Here is a 22,963-nt window from a genome sequence, read left to right on the forward strand (position 1 = left end):
TCATTCCATTTAATACACATATTTTTTACCCGTCTCACTTCCCAAGTGGATAACATGTTCACCTAGTTTGTTTACTTACGTCGTAGTCAGTTGACGCTGACTACGTGAAGACCATCCGCCATGCAAGCCACCTCTTTGGCTGCGCGACACGCGGCGTGGGTGGAGCGCTCACGCAGGGAAAAATTCAAACGGACCTACACAGGTAAGGAAAAAATTGACCCCGTTGTGTAATTCTTCCCCCTCACTGTGCTTTATGTTACAGCACATTGGACAAGGGGAAGAAAAACAAACACACACTGGAACTCCACAGTGCTGGCCTGCGCGGGCAACCAGGTACAACACAACGGCAGCCGACACTCACTAGTGTCCCGCGCGGTTCCTATTACCGCAGGCTGCGGGGAACTAGGGACACCAGTTACCGGCAGCCAACAGCCATGGCAAACAGCGGTTCCAGGACCCCCCCCCGCAAGGCTGTGAGGAACTAGGCACAGGTTCCGGCAGACGAAAGCTGGGTATGACCGGCGCAGGAACGAAGCCCAGCACCAGCGAGCCTCCCCCATACTGGAAACCACCCAAACAGCGGGTGCTGCAGGCAGGCAGGAGTCGGTACTGCCGATAGACTCAGGGAGTCCCGGTCATGAAGACGCACTGCCCAAGGGCAGTGACAAGTGACCGTTTGCGTGGTTACTAATTGTCCACTTATGTACTGACTCCAAGCTGAATCCCTAAGGCCATGCAGTCGTACAGCCTCAAAACAGCGCAGCATCTGCTGGCCCCCCGGAAGAGCCAAGCAGTGATTCAGCCAACGGCCAATCATACTTACATCTGAGTCCGGCCGAAGGGGCACGCTGCCCATGAGTGCCAGCAGAGGTTCCACCCGTGACTTGCTCACGGGAGATGGAGCAAGCTCACTATGGGACGTCTTCGCATTCCCCACAACAGCACCTTATCGAGGGCTGTCAAACAATGCATCCTCTCTCGATAGAGGAATGCGTTGGTGGGACCCAGGGCTGGGCTGGTCCGGACGAGGGACATGGCTGAAGAAAACGGCAGTGTGCAGGGGGGTGCAGAATCCTAAAGGAGCTACTTGGGATAGTGATCACCAAATTTACTGATCTCAACGAAAGTACCATTACAGACCCAGGCTGGCGGCCAGCATCGACTACCTGTACTTCCATCTTCTGCAGGAACAGGCAACAAAATTATGCAGAAGTATAGGCCTCCTGTGAACTTTACTTCATTTTAAAAATGCCTGCAGCAAACAATGCGATCTGGGGTACAGTGGGACTGGCACAAAAACCCAGGAGGTCAAACTACAGAAGATTTCAAAACTTCTGACAGCGGGAATATCATTGGTTGCTCACCCAGATGATGGTACAGAGAAAAGCTCAACAAAGAGATTAAAGCCGTCGGGCTCATAACAGCATCATCAACAACGACAGCACCCCTATGCATCCACCAGCAGGTATCAACACCAGGACGCTGATGAAAGCATGAGGGCCGCGGAGCACCACCAAGGTCTTTTCAGGCCAAGGCGCAGAGCGACCCTCATGGAAAATGTGCCAAGCCCGCACTCTGGCGCCTCTTCCACAGAAGAGGCAGAAATTGAAGAAAGGAACGTACCACCGGCAATCAGGTAAGTAGGTGGATCTGGTTCCTTCCAGAACATAAAGGTGTATGTCCTGTACTAACAGGGGGAATATTACACTTGTTTTGGGAGACATGGAAGGATCATTGTCGATACCTAAAATTTAATTGGATGGGGCAACAATGGCAGGGCATAGCGTTGCCTAATGGCCTAACTTCAACCCCAAGATTTTTCACCAAGATATTAAAACGGGCCTTGGCAATATTAGAAACAAAAACATATTGTCATGGCATATCTTGATGATATATCAATTGTGGGGGAAAAACCCTGATCTAGCTAAATCAGCAGTTTTAGCTACCAAGCATAGGGTGAAACTCTGGTGTCATCTCCAGCCAGATAAATCTAAGTCGACGGCATCCACAACTGGACTTTCTGGGATTTACAATTAGCGTTATCCATATGTCTGTAACATTGCCAAAGAGTAAAGCAGACTTGGATAAACCTACAAAATAATTAATTTCTAAAAACACTGGTGCTGGGTGCGTTTTATGGTCTAAAAGCCTACTGCTAGCAATGCACCATCTGCATGTCTGCCTACGAATTGATAATATCACAGTGGGTGGCATATCTTACCATCATATGGGAGAAAAGATCGATACCATGTGTCAATCTGGCCAATATATTCTGGCTATGGTGTGCTAACATACCTATTTTGACTATCAGCAACTTACCTACCAGTTAAGTTCAATGCTGAGCCAGACACCAGTCATGAAAAATTCAATGGACGGCATCGAATGGCTGTTGGATGAACAACAATGAGTTGCTGATGAAAAAAATTGGACCACAACTAGCCACTATTACCAAAAGAGGGACATCCTAGATATCGATCTTTGCATCTAGACCCAATCACCAGTTACCAACATATGACGCTTGGGAACCCCACTTGGGGCAGCAGCAATGGACGTTACTCACTTAATGCGGAATATGTGTTCACAATTTTTTTTCCCCTCCTGCCTCATACTAGTCGGGTCCCTAAGCAAAAACACAGATGGACTCAACATCAAGTGTCTTGAAAGTACCTGATTGGCCGACACAGCCATGGATCCCTGTGGTCTCGGACATAGTCTCCGAACCATAGTCCACAATGCTAGATCCGGGCTGGCGGACAGGACCATGAGCTTTGATCACGGCAGCCTATCAAGAAGATCCAACAAGGGCTGGTGTAGCGTTATAATACAGCGACAACCACCAATGGCCTGGGAATTCCTATCCAGCCTTCATGTAGATGAAGGACTGAGCTGCAGTACTATAATTATGCAGGAGTGCCCTGTCAGCTTGCTGGTGGCAGGCACCATGACAACTTTCCATGGGATCTCACCCTCTAGTTGTCAAACTTATGAGGATTATTTCAACACCAACCCTCCTAGAGGGAAGTACTCCCAGATATGGGACATCAGTGTTGTACTAAAATTGCTAGGGGCAATTGCTGGGGGGGGGGGTCTGACATTTTAAAAACAGTATGCTGATAGTACTGGTCTCAGCTCTAGGGGTCCAGTTTCTACATATACTGAGACTGGGATAAATGATGGCATCTCCAGAAAAGATAACTTTGCATATTAGAGATAGACCATGATCATCAGGACAAAATTTGGAATTCCAGATGTACCCAACTGACACACCCGACTATGTATAATGATACACCTTCTATTATACCTTAAAACTACTAAAACTTAAGAGGAAGTAAATTAGCACTATGGGCAGCCATAAACAGCCTAATGGCCGGGTATCAGCACTAACCATCGCTAGATGGCTCAGACGGGGTTGGGAGCTGCTGGGGTGGATACTGACATCTTAAGTTTCTATCCACATGGGCAACAGCAACACCGGCAGCTAGAGACAAGGAAGTGCCTATGGACCATATCCTGGCTACAGCAGGATGGTCAAGAGAAAGACCTTCCAATTCTTTATATATAAGCCAATACCCAAACCTGCGGTATTGCAGAATCTTTTTACTATGTTTTACTTCAATTACTATTGTCTGTGATTGCACACCGCTGCTTTGAAGAATGTCGTGCACGCGTGCTGGCGAGGTCTTCACGTAATCCCTCATCGTAACTCCTCATAAAATAAAGATCAAACTTCAAACTGGTAAGTTCTCCTTTAATCTTACTATTATCCAATGGCAATTTCTTACTCACTCAATTAACCAATTTGTATCCCTTTGCAGGCTCTTTGTCACCTCTTCATAATTTGCTAACCCACTTGTCTTTGTATCATCACCAAATGTATTTTCATCCATATCATTAACATAGATTGTAAATATGTGAGGCCTCAGCACTAATCCCCCGTGACACCCCACCAGTCACTGATTAAAAATCCCAAAATGACCCATTTATTCTATGTTCTGTTTTTGTCAGTTGCCCAATAATCAAAATGCCAATATATTATCCCATAACCAATTACTTTTACCTGTGCAGTAACTTTTTTATGTGGAACCTTATTGAGAGTCAGCTGGAAATCCAAATATGCCACATCTACTGCTTCCACTTTATTCACTGTATATTTAATACCTCCAAAATCTGAAGTAAATTTGTTGAGCACAATTTCACTTTCATAGAATCATGTTGACTTTGATAACCTTATGTTTTTTATGTCTTGCTGCAAATTTATTCGTGGTCTCTAATATTCTCCTACTGGTAGGGTTCAAACTAATTATAAAGGACAAAGGACATTTATTATTGTAGTGAAATACAGCACACTTTAGCCTACTTTCTCCTACTTTCTACCTCCCTCCCTTTTGAAAAAGTGACATGACCTCAAATTTTCCAATCCTCTTGAACCTACCAGAATTAAAATAATTTTGGTAGATTGCAACCAAGACATTCAACAACTTTGCAACCATTTTTGGCTGCAGGCTATTAAGTCTAGGGGACTCATCGACCTTTAGAAAGTCACAAACTGCCTGTCAGTATAACTCAGTGAGACAGGCAGCATCTCTGGATAGAAGGAATGGATGACGTTTCGGGTCGATACCTTTCTTCAGACTCATTGACCTTTAGTACCATTAGTTCGCCCAGTATGTTTTCTCTAGTGGTAGAAATTGATTTACATTTGTTCATTAATCAACCCATGATAGTTATAATTTATTCACTTACAGTATGCTTGATATCTTCTCTGTCATCTTGCCGATTCCCTGTTATCCTGGAACTACTTCTGATAAACGTTTTACGGTTGTACAGGTGATAACGACTTCATTGTTAAGGATGTCCAATGTAAAGACAACTTTTTATTTCATCTGTTCTCCAAGGGATGCAGCACACACAGCATCATTTCAGTTTGTGCAGGCTGCTTTTGTATTGTTTTCTCCCCATTAGTAATAAGTTCCAAGAGTAGGTGTCGTGTTTTACCATCAGTTATAAGCAAGTACAGAAGTGGGAAATGAGCGAGTGGGAAAATAGCGAAGAGGAGGACTGTGACAGTGTGAAAGGCTGGTAAAATAAATAATGAGAGGAATGAAGGTGCAAGACAGAAATTAATGATAATGGAATAAATCTAGAATAAGTGGAAGTCTTTCCAACTTCTATCATCAGGCCGCCGATATAAAGTCCCCCTATCCAAGAAAAACATCCACAAAAACTCATTCATACCCATTGCCATAAACAGCTTAAATAAAAAATGTACAATGGACAAATTAACCCTGATGCATTGTCACTTTACACGTATCCACAACTTTTATCTTGTCTATTTTTACAGTTTTTAATCTTTATATTTGCTTTTAAGATCGATACACACTGTGTGTGCTCGCAGAAATCTGTGTTGTATGACTGCTTATCAGTACATTGTCCTGTCTGTATGTTGAGCCACGTCAAAGAAGATTTTCTGTTACGACAGACAATAAAGTTTTCTGAATCTGAATCTGAATGGCAGTACATTGAATGAAGTCAGTAATTTAACATTGAGTCTGTAAGGCTTTACCAGAAGTGGAGGTACAGTGGTTGCAAGAGTCAGTGGGTTTATAGTGAATCCTGTCACTAATCTATCTTCGGGTGTGAAGATAGACTAAGAGAAGGGAGAAAAAACAAATGGAGATAGATAGAAAAGTTTATAAATGTGCAATTTGAGGTGAGAAGAAAATATGGCACCAAAACATTACTGACAAAGGTAGAGAGGACGTAGGTCCAGGTAGGGCTGATACATTATTTTTTCTACAGAATAGACATGGCTGGAGCTCTTACAAATTCCCAAAGCAGTGAAAGAATGATTTTAGCCAGCCAGTGATAGGGGTAGGGATTGCAAAACCCCATCTCCTCCCACACTGTTTAGTTTAGTTTATTTTAGAGAAACAGGGCGGAAACAAGCCCTTCGGCCCACCAAATCCACGCCGATGACTAGCAATCCCTGCACACTTACACTATCCTACACACATTAGTGACAATGTACACTTAACGAAGTGAGTGTCACCAAACTTCTGAATTCTCTGGGGTGGAACCCTCTCCAAGACAGACGTGAAGCTCACCGTTTGACCTGTTTTTACAAAATGTTAAATGGTCAGCTCGACATAGATCACAAAACCTACACCAACCCCAAACCAATTAGGAGCAGACGAGGGCATTCGATCCAATTTGTGATCCCAGCTACAAAGACAGATGTATACAGCAATTCGTTCTTCCCACGCACAATTAAAGCATGGAATAATCTCCACCAAACTATAGTTACCCAACGAGATGCAACTAAATTTAAAGTAGCACTTTCTTCCCAATAACCCTTTCTGGCTTAATCCCTCCCTTCACCACCTCCAGTTTAAATTCCAGTTGGAATATTTTGGAGGACCAAGTAACCAAGAACCAAGAACCAAGAACCCAAGCCAATCAACCTACAAACCAGTACACCTTTGGAGTGTGGGAGGAATCTGAAGATTTCGGAGAAAACTCATGCGGTCACGGGGAGAACGTACAAACTCTGTATAGACAGCGATGTGCGGGTCTCCGGCACTGCAAGTGCTGTAGGGCAGCAACTCTACCGCTGCACCACCGTGCCGCCCCTGGAAGGGGCTTCTGCTTCCTGAAATACTCTATTCTACTCTCCCAGTATCCTGTATGGGAGGACTGTTCCAACCATGTATTGACGTATTGCCGTTATGGACCTCATACGTTGAATGGTTTATTTCCATGATATAATTATTCTATGGTTTTGTGATTCATCAATATCCAACGGCCCAATTTATTAACACATTTATGCTTCTTACAGCATAAACTCTTCTAGAACTGCTTTTTTTCCAAATGTTGTGTTGTATTGTGCTCATGTCAAGAGGTCATATCATCAGAATTAAAGGATGTTCCTTAATGTAGATGAGGAGGACCTGATGGGCCACAATAGACAATATACAATAGACAATAGGTGCAGGAGTAGGCCATTTTGCCCTTCAAGTCAGCACTGCCATTCAATGTAATCATGGCTGATCATCCCCAATCAGTACCCAGTTCCCATTTCCCCTGACTCCGCTATTTTTAAGAGTCCTATCTAGCTCTCTCTTGAAAGCATCCAGAGAACCTGCCTCCACCACCCTCAGAGGCAGAGAATTTCACAGATTCATCACTCTCTGTGAGAAAAAGTGTTTCCTCATCTCCGTTCTAAATGGCTTACTTCTTATTCTTAAACTGTGGCCCCTGATTCTGGACTCCCCCAACATCGGGAACATGTCCAAACCCTTAACAATCGTATATGTTTCAATGTTTCAATGTTTCATCCTTCTAAACTCCAGAGTGTACAAGACCAGCTGCTCCATTCTCTCAGCATATGACAGTCCCGCCATCCCGGGAATTAACCTTGTAAACCTACGCTGGTCTTGTACGTCTCACTAGGGTTCTGTACAACTGCAAAAGGATCTCTTTGCTCCTATATTCGATTCTTCTTGTTATAAAGGCCAACATGCCATTCGCTTTCTTCACTGCCTGCTGTACTTGCATGCTTACTTTCATAGACTGATGTACAAGGACCCCCAGATCCCATTGTACTTCTCCTTTTCCCAACTTGACGCCATTTAGATAGTAATCTGCCTTCCTGTTTTTGCTACCAAAGTGGATAACCTCACATTTATCCGCATTAAACTTCATCTGCCATGCATCTGCCCACTCCCCCAACCTGTCCAAGTCACCCTGCATTCTCATAGCATCCTTCTCACAGTTCACACTGCCACCCAGCTTTGTATCATTTGCAAATTTGCTAATGTTACTTTGAATCCCATCATCCAAATTATTGATGCATATTGTAAATAGCTGCGGTCCCAGCACCGAACCTTGCGGTACCCCACTAGTCACTGCCTGCCATTCTGAAAGGGACCCGTTAATCCCTACTCTTTGTTTCCTGTCTGCCAACCGCTTCTCTATCCATGTCAGCACTCAACCCCCAATACCATGTGCCTTAATTTTGCCCACTAATCTCCTATGTGGGACCTTATCAAATGCTTTCTGAAAGTCCAGGTACATCTACTGGCTCTCCCTTGTCCATTTTCCGAAGTACATCTTCAGAAAATTCCAGAAGATTAGTCAAGCATGATTTCCCCTTCGTAAATCCATGCTGACTCAGACCGATCCTGTTACTGCTATCCAAATGTGCGGCTATCTCATCTTTTATCATTGACTCCAGCATCTTCCCCACCACCGATGTCAGGCTAACTGGTCTATAATTCCCCGTTTTCTCTCTCCTGCATTTCTTAAAAAGTGGGATCACATTAGCTACCCTCCAATCCACAGGAACTGATCCTGAGTCTATAGAACATTGGCCTAATTCTGCTCCTATCACTTATGATCATATGAATTTATGTCCATTCAATAGAAGAGAGCAGATTATCCTCGGAGATGACTAATGTTGGTTACATTTAACACAATAGATTCCCTACCCAGCCGCAGGAATCGGTTTAAAATAGATTGTCATTGCTATTGGACGTAAACGATTTGTCGATGATTGTTTCCATTAATTTTAAATGATATATTTTTCCTCAATACATAGCATTGGAAGGAAAGTCTCAGACTCGTGTTTTCTTTCTTCCAACATAAAGTTTAATTCATTTTATAAATGTCAGATTTATCATTTTCCAAGTGTTTTCCACGATGTAACTTGTTGTATCTAATCAATTTCAGTTCCAGAAACCAATTATACCAAGGTTGAATTTTCTGTCACTGTGGCAGATCATCTACTCAATGTCAAAGGTGATGTCAGATATCTGATCACATTAAGCCAAAGTGTGCTTTGTATAAATTGAAGCTCAGTTAATCTGATAGAAGAAAATTAAAGGAAACACTGCTGTTTGGTGAAGGATTTATCTTTTTTCATATTGTGAAGAATAGATTCTAATGTCACCATTCAGTGTCAGTTTAATTAAATCTCACAGCTCTATTTTAATTAAAAAATCTGACAAAAAACAATGTTTTTGTAGATTTTTCCCTTAAGGGGGTGATGCTAGAGAATGGTAGAATATTGGCTATTAATTGGCCTTCATCGCTAACACTGAAAGTGAATTGGAGTACAGTGGAGAGCAGATCTGTTTTAAGCTACCTGCAAAAGGTGAGTTTTGACTCCATGTTGCCTTTAAAATTTACACAAATACAATTACCTTCAGAAATAATTTCCATCACACTTTTATCACCTAATCTTCAAAACATGAGCTATGAAGGCACGAAAATGTGTACACATATTTATCTGTCACGTGCTTAGTCTGTAAAAAGGGCTTCAATCATTTGTTAGAGCATATAATAGTAAGATTAAACGAGAACTTACCAGTTTGAAGTTTGATCTGTATTTTATGAGGAGTTACGATGAGGGATTACGTGAAGAGCCCGCTCAGCACGCATGCGCGGCATACTTCAAAGCAGCGGTGTGGAATCACAGATAGACACAGTTATTGAAGTAAACATAGTAAAGACAAGGAGACATAAGTTTATCAGTTTGATCCATATTATTGAGGGTGGGAGCGGAGGGCACGTAATCCCTCATCGTAACTCCTCATAAAATACAGATCAAACTTCAAACTGGTAAGTTCTCGTTTAATCTTACTATTTTACTTCGGAGTCACGTGAGTGATTCCGTGAAGACTTCAAAGCTCTGTGATTTCAAATCGTGTAACAGTTCATACTTCACTCGCTGCCGAAGTCATTCGAGGGAGGAAGTATGTTATCGTAATCAACCAATGGATCTGTTTGTAAAAACAATAATGGTGTTATTAACAACAACAAGACCAAATGCTCCCCCGGGCTTAAATTATATATTTTTTGCAGATTCTTTTTCTGCAAACGAATCCAAACTTTTATAACAAACCACTAACAGAACCTGTATCGTTTGCAGAAAAAAAGCTATCCAGAATTAACCAGCCCTGACACTTAAGAAACATTCCATCATGGCATGTCTATATATTAACGACAGACTATCCTTGGATATAGCTTATTAGCTGCATTAGCTGCTAACTTATTTAGCGGGCTCTGTCATATATCCAGATATTTACTTTGACCATCCACAACATTGTCTATCTGGTATTCATTAAGACTATCAGTTATGGTAACATTAACCACCAATCAACTACGTGGCAAAGTAATTGGGATAGTAGCAGCATTACCAGCTACTGAACACTGTACCTTTCCTATGAGCTGAGATACTAGTGTTCAAACTATCTCCATACCTGTAATATGGGGGCAAATGGACTAATCTGGAGTGTTATCATGGAATTTATCGGCATAGGAAGGATTATGCTTGTACACATCCAGCTGTTTTGAGTAACATCTTATGTGTCCTGATGTGTTACTGAGCTTGTAATACTTAGTGCCAATGTGAATTGACTTAAACGTGTTATATATGAACTTACTTAGAATAGAATAGAATAGTTTCTTTATTGTCATTGTAACATGGACCATGTACAACGAAATTTAAAATGTCAGCCAGTCAGTGCAGCATTCAAACATTTCTAAAAGCTAACGATACATACACGGTAAAATAATAAAGATAAACAACTAAATAAATATCACGAACACAGCACGCATGCACACCCAACCCTCCATCCTTCTGTCGATTTCACAGTTACCACAGTCCCTTAGGCTGTATCGCCCCTGCGTTCCTTGGCGGCTACATTTAGTGCCTTTATAGCAGTGGGGTAAAATCTCTTTTTTGAGTCTGTTTGTCCTTGTCCTTGTAGATCTGTACCGTCTGCCTGACGGCAACAGTTCAAACAGGGAGTGTCCGGGGTGGGAAATGTCCTTTATGATATTCTGGGTTTTTTTGGTGCAGCGGGAACTGTGTAAGTCCTCCAAGGTAAGGAGAGGGCAGCCGACAATCCTCTGGGCGTTGTCAATGGCCCTCTGGAGTGCTTTCCTCTGAGCCGCTGTGCAGCTGGTGTACCACACGCATACACAGTATGTTAGTATGCTCTCAATGGATCCCGATAAAAGGACAGCAGCAGTCTCTGAGTGATGATGTTCTTCCTGAGCACCCTCAGGAAGTGCAGTCTCTGCTGGACCTTTTTCAGCAGCGCAGTGGTGTTCACGCTCCACGTCAGGTCCTCACTTACTAGAACTTACTTCTAGTGAAGCATTTCCTCAGTAATCCACCAATTTTGCATGTTCGTTTATAAGTTAACAACATCACAGTGGTGGCATATACCAAACCACTTGGGCGGAGAACATTGATATTAGGTGACAATTTATTAACAATTGGTAACCGTATGTCGTCAAACATGTTTGACCATCAGTAATTTACCTATCAGGTGAGCTAAATACAGTAAACATACATTTAAATCAAAAATATTTGCTGAAATTACTAAGCAATATGGACACCAGATATCGATTTCCTTATATTCAATTAAATCACCACGTATTAACCTACGTCACATGAAACCAATCTCAAGGCAGCAGCGATGGATACATTCCCGTGTATTGAGGGGTGGGGGGGAATCTAATCTCTATGTTCTCCCTTCCTTCTACCTCTTCAATAGGTACTACGGCTTCATCAGTCGGGTACTGCGCAAATTACAGTGGACTAAGTCCACAGGCATGGTTCCCAGTGATCCTCGACATGGTTATTAAAAGAATTGCAGAATTGGGAAGACCACTGCTGTGCTTGGATCAGCAGCACTATCAACATGATGACAGCATTCCGTCGCATATCCTAGGGAACATACCTGGGGACCATCAAGAAATGGGACACTGTTCCACAACAGGAACTACACATTCAACTACAACAAAAAACTGTACTGGAGCTCCTGGCAGGTCTTCACCACAATGAAGGAAATGTTCTGTCAGCCTACACAACTTGGGTACCACAACAACAGGGTAAAGGGTACCACTCACTGGTGATCAGATACAGGAGCCCGCTAAATAAGTTAGCAGCTAATGCAGCTAATAAGCTATATCCAAGGATAGTCTGTCGTTAATATATAGACATGCCATGACGGAATGTTTCTTAAGTATCAGGGCTGGTTGATTCTGGATAGCTTCAACTTAAATGCCAATCCAATACTCAAATCAAGTTTATTTGTCACATACCCACGCGAGATGTGTAGTGAATGAAATTAGCAATGCTCATCATGGTTACTCCATCCAGGTAATTGTGGTATATCCGAAACTTATATGAAAAGGTACTGAATAGTATGCATCTTCAAGGTCGATGTCTACCATAAAGTATCCTTGGATCCATGGTAGAAGTTACAATCCCATAAGTGGGTATACCTGGTGAAATACTCAAGTGGTTAATCAATGATGGTGCGACATTCATCATCGTGGGAGGGTAGACCCCTTGGGGTGCTTGCTGAATTGGTGGCAAGATATTAATTCTATTCCCTTTGTATTTATTTTTTGGTATATAACTACCAAGAGCGATAGCTTCCTAACCAGGCGTGATTCACCCACCCCTTGTTAGTACAACCCTTCACCTTTATGTGATGGTAGGAACCATACTTATCTGTCTTCATTGATGCTTTCTTCGGTTTCTGGTTCCTTGTTCTTGTAGGGACGATGTTTGTTGGGGGGCGGCGCATTTTCCATGGGGCCTGCTCTGGGCCGTGGCCTAAAAAGGCTTACGGGATTGGCATGCAGGCCCCGAGCTTTCACCAGTACCATGAGGTGGACGCCCCTGGTGGACGCGTAGAGGTACTGCTGTCTGGTTTAGTGTGGTGCTCATTCCAGACTCTGCCCTCCTGTGCCGAATAGTTTGAACACTTCGTCCAGTTTTTTAGGACTGGTTTGGTAAGTGCCAGGTAGCAGGATCTGTGGTTGTGAGGTTGGCATTCTCAAAGTCCTGTTAATTTCATAGATTGAGGGCAGGTTTGTGACTTCCCTTGAGAAGTTATGGGGTATACCGTTGAACAGTAGGGTCAGGTGTTTTGCCATACTACCCTGCCCTTCTGGAATGAGCAGGTGGACATGAAAGCCGACGTCAGGGTATCAAGTGCAATTTTAAGATATTTGGGTTAAATGCGCTGCTGAATGTATCCCCCAATAATGGCAGGCACTTTAAGTAAATGCAATTTAGGGGAGGCGTGATGAAATCAACACCTCATGGCTACCTGTCTTGGAGAGGTTTTTTGGAAAAGACAGGTAGTAGGCTGGCCATCAGTTAAGACTGAAAGCCATCTTGCTCGTGGTGAAACCACGTAGCGGCCACACCCAGCAGCTCTTCCTGTTCCTGTACCTCAAAGCATACTCCCGATGTTGTTCAGCCAGTGCCCCTCTTCTTGACCAGCCCAGCTCTGGTCGCCAAAGCTGGCCTCGGATGAGGAGGAAGCAATGGCCAGTGCACGAGGCACTGTGGAGGGAGTGCCTGAACTCCCTCTGTGAAACTGCTCCCCATAAAGCAAGTCTCGCTGGAGCTTACGGTCCATGAGCTGCTCCATGCGGCTAAGGCGACTGTCTCTGCCCTAAGCGGGCGGTGAGACGTCCCCGTCCGACGAATCGGATACCACCGGCCGGATGTCTTGACATCCAGTCCGCTGCTCAGGCGCTAGTGGAACTGGGCTCGGCTCGGTCTCGGGGATGGCGGAGCGCTGGGTTAGCGGTCCTACCGCCCTCTGTCCCCCACTGATGAGATGCCTGTCTGCTGGAGCCGAGCTGGGGACAGACTTCTTGGAGAGTCTTGTTCTGTTCTTTTTTCTTGGCTGTTGGAACAAGCAAAAACTCTCCTTTGCCAGTTAAACCGACCTCAGAGTAGACTTACCTGATGGTCCGTTTTTTAACTGTAGCGGGAGCGCCTGACTCCCGCTGTGCCTCTGGACTGGAACCCGGCGCAGTTCCCTGTCTGTGGACCGCAGCGTGTGCGGTCCTGGTGGCGTCTCTCCCCCTTCCGTGAAACAGAACACTCCTTCCCCAGAGTCCAACGGGGGCCCTTGCATCTGGACTGGCACCGGCGCAGCTCCCTGTCTGTGGACCGCAGCGTGTGCGGCCCTGGTGGCGTCTCTCCCCCTTCCGTGAAACGGAACACTCCTTCCCCGGAGTCCAACGGGGGCCGATTGCGTCTGGTGCTTTGCTCCACCTGGAGCAACAAACAGACGCGAGTCGCTGGTTAACCTGAAGGTAAGTACTTACCTAAAGCTTCCTTTCAGGCTTGTAGCAGGAGCGCCTGACTCCCGCCTGCCGCTGTTGCCTGCTGAAACGTAATGCCGCGCATGCGTCCTGAGCGGGCTCTTCACGGAATCACTCACGTGACTCCAAAGTAAAATTTGCTGATTTTTTTGGACATGAGCAGAAAGGTTAAGGAAGGCAGAGTTGTAGATGTTGTGTACATGGACTTTAGTAAGGCGTTCGACAAGATGCCGCATGGTAGGCTGCTCTGGAAGATTAGATTGCATGGGATCCAAGGAGAGATAGCTGAATGGATAGCAAATTGGCTCCATGGAAGGAAGCAGAGGGTGATGGTGGAAGGTTCTTTCTCAGAATGGAGGCCTGTGACTAGTGGTGTGCCTCAGGGTTCGGTGCTGGGCCCGTTACTGTTTGTCATCTACATCAATGATATGGATGAGAACATACAAGGCAAGATTAGCAAGTTTGCTGATGATACAAAAATTGGTGGTTTTGCAGATAGTGAAGATGGTTGTGAATGGTTGCAGCAGGATCTGGATCGATTGGCCAGATGGGCGGAGGAATGGTTGATGGAATTTAATACAGAAAAGTGTGAGGTGTTGCATTTTGGGACGTTGAACAAGGGCAGAACCTGTACAGTAAATGGTAGGCCTCTGGGTAGTGTTGTTGAGCAGAGGGATCTAGGAGTACAAGGTGCATGGTTCCATGTAGGTCGAGTCACAGGTAGATAAGATGGTTAAAAAGGCTTGTGGCACTTTGGCGTTCATAAGTCAGAGTATTGAGTATAGGAGGTCTTTTGCAGTTGTATAAGATGTTGGTGAGACCGCATTTAGAATATTGTGATCAGTTCTGGGCACCATGTTATAGGAAAGATATTGTCAAACTTGAAAGAGTTCAGAAAAGATTTACGAGGATGTTGCCAGGACTACAGGGTGTGAGCTATAGGGAGAGGTTGAGTAGGCTGGGTCTCTATTCCATGGAGCGTAGGAGGATGAGGGTAGATCTTATAGAGGTAAACAAAATCATGAGAGGAATAGATCGGCTAGATGCACAGAATCTTTTATCCAGAGTATGGGAATCGAGGACCAGAGGACATGGGTTCAGGGAGAAGGGGGAAAATATTTAATAGGACTCCTAAGGGTAACTTTTCACACAGGGGGTGGTGGATGTATGGAACAAGCTGCTAGAGGAGGTAATTGAGTCTTGGACTATCCCATTGCTGGACAGGTACATGGCAGGAGAGGTTTGGAGAGTTATGGACCAAGTGCAGACAAGTGGGGCTAGGGTAAATGGGATATTGTTGGCCGGTGTGGGTGAGTTGGGCTGACGGGCCTGTATCCACCCTGTATTACTCTATGCCTATGACTTTATGACAACTCTAAAATCTCAGCAGAATAATCCAGATACAAGTTGTCTCCAGACCTCCACACCCTTCAATTGCTCCCTTTGTAATCCTGGGTAACTGTAATGATCACGGTCAATCGTGTGATCAAATGGTTGTTTCTTGTGTTATCACAACTATTGGATTTCAGAGCCATCAAAACGATTATATAATTAGAATCCACTTAACACATTGAGACCTTGGCGTAGATGAGAAATTGAAAACCTCAAATGATATTATTAGGTCCAGAATTAGAAACAATAACAATAATTAGTATAACAATAATAGTATAACAATAACAACAATCATAATAAATAATAAAATAAACAATAATTAGAAACAATAGGTTAATTTAGAATTTCAAGAATTGCAAAAATGTCACTGTTGCCAAAACAAATATTTGATTTTCACAACTTCAGAAACTTCAATTTAATTCAGAAATATTTAAAACTTGACATAGGACAGAACTGATGTATCAAGAAGGGTCTCGACCCAAAACGTCACCCACTCCTTCTCACCAGAGATGCAGCCTGTCCTGCTGAGTTACTCCAGCTTTTTGTGTCTATCTTTTGATATATCAAAATTGTATGTGCTTCTAGAAATATAACAGCATTGTTGTCTTTCATTTTATTTCTTCCTCATACAATTATTTTTTAATGACAGTCAAAAATACTTGAAATCATTTTATGAATAAGTCGGTTTCAGTGTTAACATAGATACATAGATACATAGACATTAGGTGCAGGAGGCAGCCATTCAGCCTTTCAAGCCAGCACCACCATTCAGTGTGATCATGGCTGATCATCCCCAATCAGTTCCCCGTTCCTACTTTCTCCCCATATCCCCTGACTCCACTATCTTCAAGAGCCCTATCCAGCTCTTTTGAAATTATCCAGAGAACCGGCCTCTGAGGCAGTGAATTCCACAGACTCACAACTCTCTGTGTGAAAAAAGTGTTTCCTCATCTCCATTCTAAATGGCTTACCCCTTATTCTTAAATTGTGGCCCCTGGTTCTGGACTCCCACAACATCCCTCTCTCACAGTTCTCCAACATTGCTGCATCTGGTCTCAAGATGATGCTTTCCACTCTAGAACATGTGAGATGCCCTCTTTTTTTGGGAAACATGGTTCTCCCGCAGTTGTGGATCAACCCCTCATCTGTGACTCCTCCATTCTTTGTCTCCAAACTGCTCTCGTCATCAATCACGCCTGACAGAACAGGAATAGAGTTCCCTGGTTCTTACCTTTCAGTGCACAAGTCTCCTCATCCAACTCATCATTCACCAAGATTTCTTCCCCTGCCTCCATGTGATCCCACCACTAGTCTCATCTTCCCCTCCCCATTCCTTTCTGCTCTCCTCATATACCACCCTCTCACTGTGGTTCCCTGGTTCCCCATCCATTTTGCTCTTCCCCAGGCGCTTTCCCTAGCAAGAGAGAGAGGTGCAACACTTGTCCTTACACTTCCATCTTCACATCCATCAGGTACCAAAACAGATCTTCCAGTGGTTTAAATACACCTCCTTCAACCTAATCTCTTGCATTTGGAGCTTTTGTTGCGGCGTCCTCTACATCAGTGAGACCAAGCTTCGATTTGGCAACCGCTTCACCAAATACGCACCCTGCCCTTCAGATCCAGCTGTAGCTGTCGGTTGGAATCCACTTCCGTTCACCTTCCTATTTCCATGCTGACCTGCCTGACCCTGCCCTCTCCCATTATCAGAATGAAGCTGTACATAAAATGGAAGAACAGTGCCTTATTTTCCGCTTGCAAACCCTGCAACCTAATGATGTGAACATTGGAACATAGAACATAGAATAGTACAGCACAGGAATGGGCCCTTTGGCCCACAACATTTGTGCTAAACATTGAACTCTCCATTTCAGATAAACCCCCTACCTTCTCTCTTCTGATCTACCCAAATCCTCCCATGTACACCTTTCTTTCCACTCCTCCACCCTCTGTCATGCCGTTCCTTTCCCCTTCATCACCTCCAGCTCATCACACATAGCTACCTGCTCTGGGTCACATATTCCACCCTCCATTCTCATCTACCCACCATCCCTCCCTCTGATCCTACTTTTCATTCTTCACCATCCTTTCTTATCAGATTCCACCATCTGCTGGCCTTTATCTTCTCCACGTATCACCTCCAGTCTTTGTGTCCATCCCTACTCTACTCTTCCCCACCAGACTCATCTGGAAATCAAGTACTTGCCTCTTGTGCACCCTTCCCCTCACCACATTCTACCAACTATTCTACTCCAATTATGGAGTAGGGTCCTAATTTGAAACATTGCTTATCCAGATGTTACAGAAGAAACCTGTCCCACTGACTCCCTCCAGTAGTTTTTTTTTTAAATGTTTTCTCAACCTTCCAACATCTGGAGTTTACACTAAGGTAAGACATTAACCTGAGTATCTAGCCCCTAGGCCGAATTTTAGATATCACATCAGTCATCATTATTTTCCATTCTATACACTTCCAGCTGAAAAAAGAGACAAAGTGCTGGAGTAACGCAGAGGGTCAAGCAACACCTCTGTAGAACATGGACAAGTGATGTTTTAGGTTAGAACCCTTCTTCAGACTCACAGGACTCACAGTCTGAAAAGGGCACCAACCTGAAACATTACCTTTCCATGTTCTCCATAGATGCTGCCTGACCCGCTGAGTTATTCCAGCATGTTGTGTCTTTTTTTGTAAACCACCATCTGCAGTTGGCGTGTATCCCCATCGATATTAGCAGCTGGCATGATATGCTCCACCTATACACACAAGCATTGGCTGCAGTATTAGAACTATTATCCAGCCCTGATTGCCCTTCCCTTGGAACTATTGTCCATCGCTTATTGCCCTTACCTCGCTGTGGGCCAAACTCAGGTTGTTATACAGCTTAATAATTTAGAAACATAAAAACATAGAAAATAGGGGCAGAAGGAGGCCATTCGGCCCTTCGAGCCAGCACCGCCATTCATTGTGATCATGGCTGATCGTCTCCAATCAATAACCCGTGACTGCCTTCTCCCCATATTCCTTGATGCCACTAGCCCCTAGAACTCTTATTTGCTAAGCCAATTCAGAAGGCAGATAAAAATCAATCACGTTGCTGTGGGCCTCGAGCTACGTGGAATCTGGATCAGTCTGAAGAAGGGTCTCGACCTGAAACGTCGACTATTCCTTCGCTCCATAGATGCTGCCTCACCCGCTGAGTTTCTCCAGCTTTTTTGTCCACCAGTAATCTGGACCAGGTAAGCAAAGCAGATTTAACCCTTTCTAGGACATTATTAAAACACATTAATTTTACTGCAATCATGGTCACATTACTGTCCATTTTATTTACAATTATAGATTTTAAAATTTAACAAATATATATGTTACAGCAGCCATCAAAGCTCGCTTCCACAGCACTGAATTGCAAATCCATTCCTTTCGATTAATGTCTGCGCTTCCACTGTACACCATGTATGAAGCACCCTGCTATGTTTATTGATGTAGACTGAATTTTGTAGACTGAATTTCTTCATGCTGTGCACAAAACTGCTGTTCTATGTGAAAGAATTCCCACCCCATTGGTTCCCATTAAGTTTGTTTTCCTTAAATACTAGTGGGCTTGTTCTCTCATTTGTGTATCTGTATTCTTAAAATTTCTATAAACATTTAAAGTTTTGTTAAATAGTATTGTTCCTCACAAAGTTTACAATCTTTTTGCCTTTTCGCTTATCTGACATCAGTCTACTCAAAGGAAATTTAGTGCATGTTTGATAATGTGAATGAATAATAATTCTAGAAAAACAGGTCAGATGGTATCTGTGAAGAGAGATACAGAGTTACCGTTTTAAGTCAACAAGCTTTTATCAGTCTGGATAAAGTCTCTTTAACTCATTTTCTTTCCACTGATGCTGCTGGAACTGCTAGGTGTTGTTGTTATTGGGGTTCTCCAGTATCCGTAGTAATTTGCTTTTTAGCTTGGTTAAAATACCGATAGCCCTGTCCCACGGTATGAGTTCATTCCAAGAGCTCTCCCGAGCTTAAAAAGAATCAAACTTGTGGTAAGCACGGAGAATGAACGTAGCGGGTACGACGGAGCTTGGGGACGTAAATCTCAGAGTTCGGATCAGGGCAAACTCGGGAGAGCTCTTGGAATGAACTTGTGCCGTGGGACAGGGCTTTGAGTCAGTTACGTGTGCCTAAAGTTGGTTACAGTCCACCTTGCAGTTTTTTATGTCTATGACACTTGCAAAGCTTGATATTGCACCCTACCTCCTCAATTGGGCTGTTTTCTACTTCTTAAGCAGAGCACAATTCTTAACCTCTTAAATTTTTATTCGTGAAATAACCATTGAGACATTTGGACAGGTACATGGATAAAAAAAGGTTTAGAGGGTAAATGGAACATCTTAATGGGGCATATTGATTGGCATGGACCTGTTGCTCCGAATGTCCTTCCATGCTGTATCGTTATACATCTCTGCACTGGCCTGATTTTTTTTCAATGCAATATTTGCTCCAAGGTATAGAATCAGAAAATGCTGAAAATACACAGCAGGTCAGACAGCATTGGTGATGAAGAGAAACAAAAGAGAAACAGAATTAATATTTCTGGTTGAAGAGCTTTCCTCGTAACCTTTATTGTTTCTTTTCCAACAGTTGCTGCCTGATTGCATGATCTATTGCGCACTTACAACATTTTCTGGATATGTATCAGATTTCCAGCATTTGCAGTATTTGATTTACATCTGATCAATGTTGTCTGCACTTTAATCTATATTACTAAAAGTCTGATCTTGACTGTTTTTGATCCACTGTGATGCGATTTCCGAGAGAACGCCGCCACCTATGGCCGTCATTTTTGCCCACCTCACTCAGAGCCCACGTCTGCCTTCCTGGACCAGAGAATTTTTCCCATTGATGAAAAATCAGAGACATATTAATGTTTTTTTAAAAATCACCATTCTCTCTGCTGCCCCTGCTGGAGGGAGGGGTGGGACTATAAAACCAGGAAGGCTTGTACCTCACTCAGTCTCTGCAAAATGGAGGTCATGTCTCTCTGAGCTCTGATTAACACTGAACACATGTCAACTCAACTATGAGTGCCCTTAAAGTGGTTTGAAAATGAAAATATGGTTGGTTTGAAGTAAAAAGGCACTGCTTGCAAATAGTTGTTTGGGGGGTTTGGGTTGAAGTAAAAAGACACACACTCTCTCTCTCCCCTCCTCTCTCTCCCCACTTCTCCCCCCTCTCTCCCCCCCATTCTTTTCCCCTCCTCTCCCCCCTCTCTCTCTCTCCCCTCTTTTCTCTCCCCCTCCTCCCCTCCATCCCCTCCCCTAAACCCCCCCCCCCCACCACACACCCCTACCCCTTCTCTCCACCCTCCCCCCTCCCTGCTCCCCACCTCTCCCCCTCCCCTCACCTCACCCCCCCTCTCAGCACCCCTCCTCTCTCCCCCTCACTCAGCACCCCCTCTCTCCCCCCTCTCCCCCCCACCTCTCTCTGCCCCCTCCGCCTCTCTCTTTCCACTTTCTCTCCCCCTCCTCCCCTCCATCCCCTCCCCACTCTCATCCACCCTCCCTCCCCTAATCCCCCTCCCCTCCACACCCCCTACCCTCTTCCCTCCACCCTCCCCCTCCCTCCCCCTCCCTGCTCCCCACCTCCGTTCACCGCCCTCTAAGCACCCCCTCTCTCTCCCCCTCACTCTCTACCCCCTCCCCCCCCTCTCTAGATGTGACTGCAAGTTGGGGGCTATGCATCAATAGGTGGTTATGGGGTAAAATGATCAAATTAATAATATTAATATAATATCAAGGGGGTAATTAGTGTGTGTGCGGGGGGGGGGATAGTTAGTGTGTGAGACGCTGCATGCTGCCTACCCCCCACACAACCGCACGTTGGGGGAACAGAACCAACGGGTCTGTACTTGGTCTAGTACTATACTAAACTGTATCAATGACTCACATCAGCAATAATTTTCTTTCCAAAATTCATACTGATATCAACCAAGTTCGCTTGTTGCAATGCTCTCATTTCTTTCAAGAACTATTGCTAAGTTTGGGAGACATGATCATTCTTTTGCAAATCCGCATTGGCTATTCTTATGTACCGTGCGTACAAACAAGTTTGTTCTAGAATCTGAAGTTAGTGCTTTGAAAAGGATGAAGAACCTAGGACTGGATCACAAAGATGGATACATAACCAATTTCAGGAGCACATAGCCAGCTGGGTTTTCAAGTGGACAGTGCCATAGGTATTCTCAGTATTCTTCAGAAGAAATGAAACATTGGAAGTGCTAAAAATTGGAACTAGAAAACAAATAAATGTTGTAAACATATTTGCAGGAACAACTTCAGAGAGAGAAACACTGCAGGTAAAAACAACAATCATTTATGAAATGAATGGATTCTGAACTGGAGTCCGTTTGGAAAGATTAGTTTATGTGAACTAAATGACCTTTCAAGCTCATGCTCATCATGTGATTTTTATGAAGCACCTTAATGATATTTTGTGTTAAATTTGTTGCTGAAATCCATGAAATAGATGCCCAAAGTTATAAATCAAGGAAATTCAAATGTAATTGCCAGTAACCGCAAATAAACACGTCAATGCTTATTGCGAACAGCAGTGTCAATTATTTCCTCATTTAAATGACATATGCAACTAATGTATTTGTCTAATCGACATAGACGTCCTGACCAAATATAGCATTTTTACTTCCTATTTTAAATCAATTCAAGATTTGAAGCATGCCCATTTACGATGAACCACATAAAATGATTACTACCAATGCTTATTAAAGAATATTTATGTGTGCGTAGAAATGTAAATGTTACATCTTTATCTCAGAAGTATTTTTAGCAGTTTCTCAGTAATGTTTCTTTAACAGAAACACAACAAATCTTCAGTGCAATAGATTGTGAACCACAATGATCTTGGAAGTCCCTCCCTACTCAGCTCTGATTTGCAGAAAGGTTCATTGCTATAATTTATAGAAAGGATCTGCAATGCCTATGGTTGCTTTTCCTGTCTATTAATGTTTGTCTGTACAGTTCCGGTTGCTGGCTGATTTGGATTGTTCTACAGCAGTAGAGTCAGGGATTTTCCACCAATACTGTTTCTGCGATGGGTTCAGAGAAACATTATTATTCTATTTTTTTCCTTTGTACATCTTCTTCTTTTTGCCTCAAATTATATATCTCTATCTTGGTGGTGTTTGTCCTGAGAGCCTGGTAAGTGCTTGGTCAAAGATGTATTGCAATTTTGCCAGACAAAGGGAGCTTGCCTTTTATTTTTGCTTAGTACACTGCTTGCACACCAATTGAATTTTGTAAATGCATGCAGCAGTGTCCTTGAAAGCTGTTTCAAGATAATTGCTACAAGATTTGCAATATTGCATTAATGTTTAGCCTCCAAATGTAAATTGATTCATAGCTGAAATGGTTGCCG

At 43.6% G+C, this 22,963-nt stretch overlaps 1 protein-coding gene across 1 annotated transcript in view; it reads left to right on the plus strand.

Moving 5' to 3' along the window:
- Window positions 1-22,548: 22,548 nt before the first annotated feature.
- Window positions 22,549-22,963, plus strand: part of gabrg1 (gamma-aminobutyric acid type A receptor subunit gamma1) — a 153,174-nt gene continuing 152,759 nt past the window's right edge. Inside the window, exon 1 of the mRNA XM_055636784.1 lies at window positions 22,549-22,746. Coding sequence (XP_055492759.1) covers window positions 22,640-22,746 — 107 coding nt within the window. The 5' untranslated portion in view covers window positions 22,549-22,639. The remainder of the gene's footprint in view (window positions 22,747-22,963) is intronic.

The sequence above is a fragment of the Leucoraja erinacea genome, chromosome 1, assembly GCF_028641065.1.
Source record: "Leucoraja erinacea ecotype New England chromosome 1, Leri_hhj_1, whole genome shotgun sequence".
Classification (NCBI taxonomy): Eukaryota; Metazoa; Chordata; class Chondrichthyes; order Rajiformes; family Rajidae; genus Leucoraja; species Leucoraja erinaceus.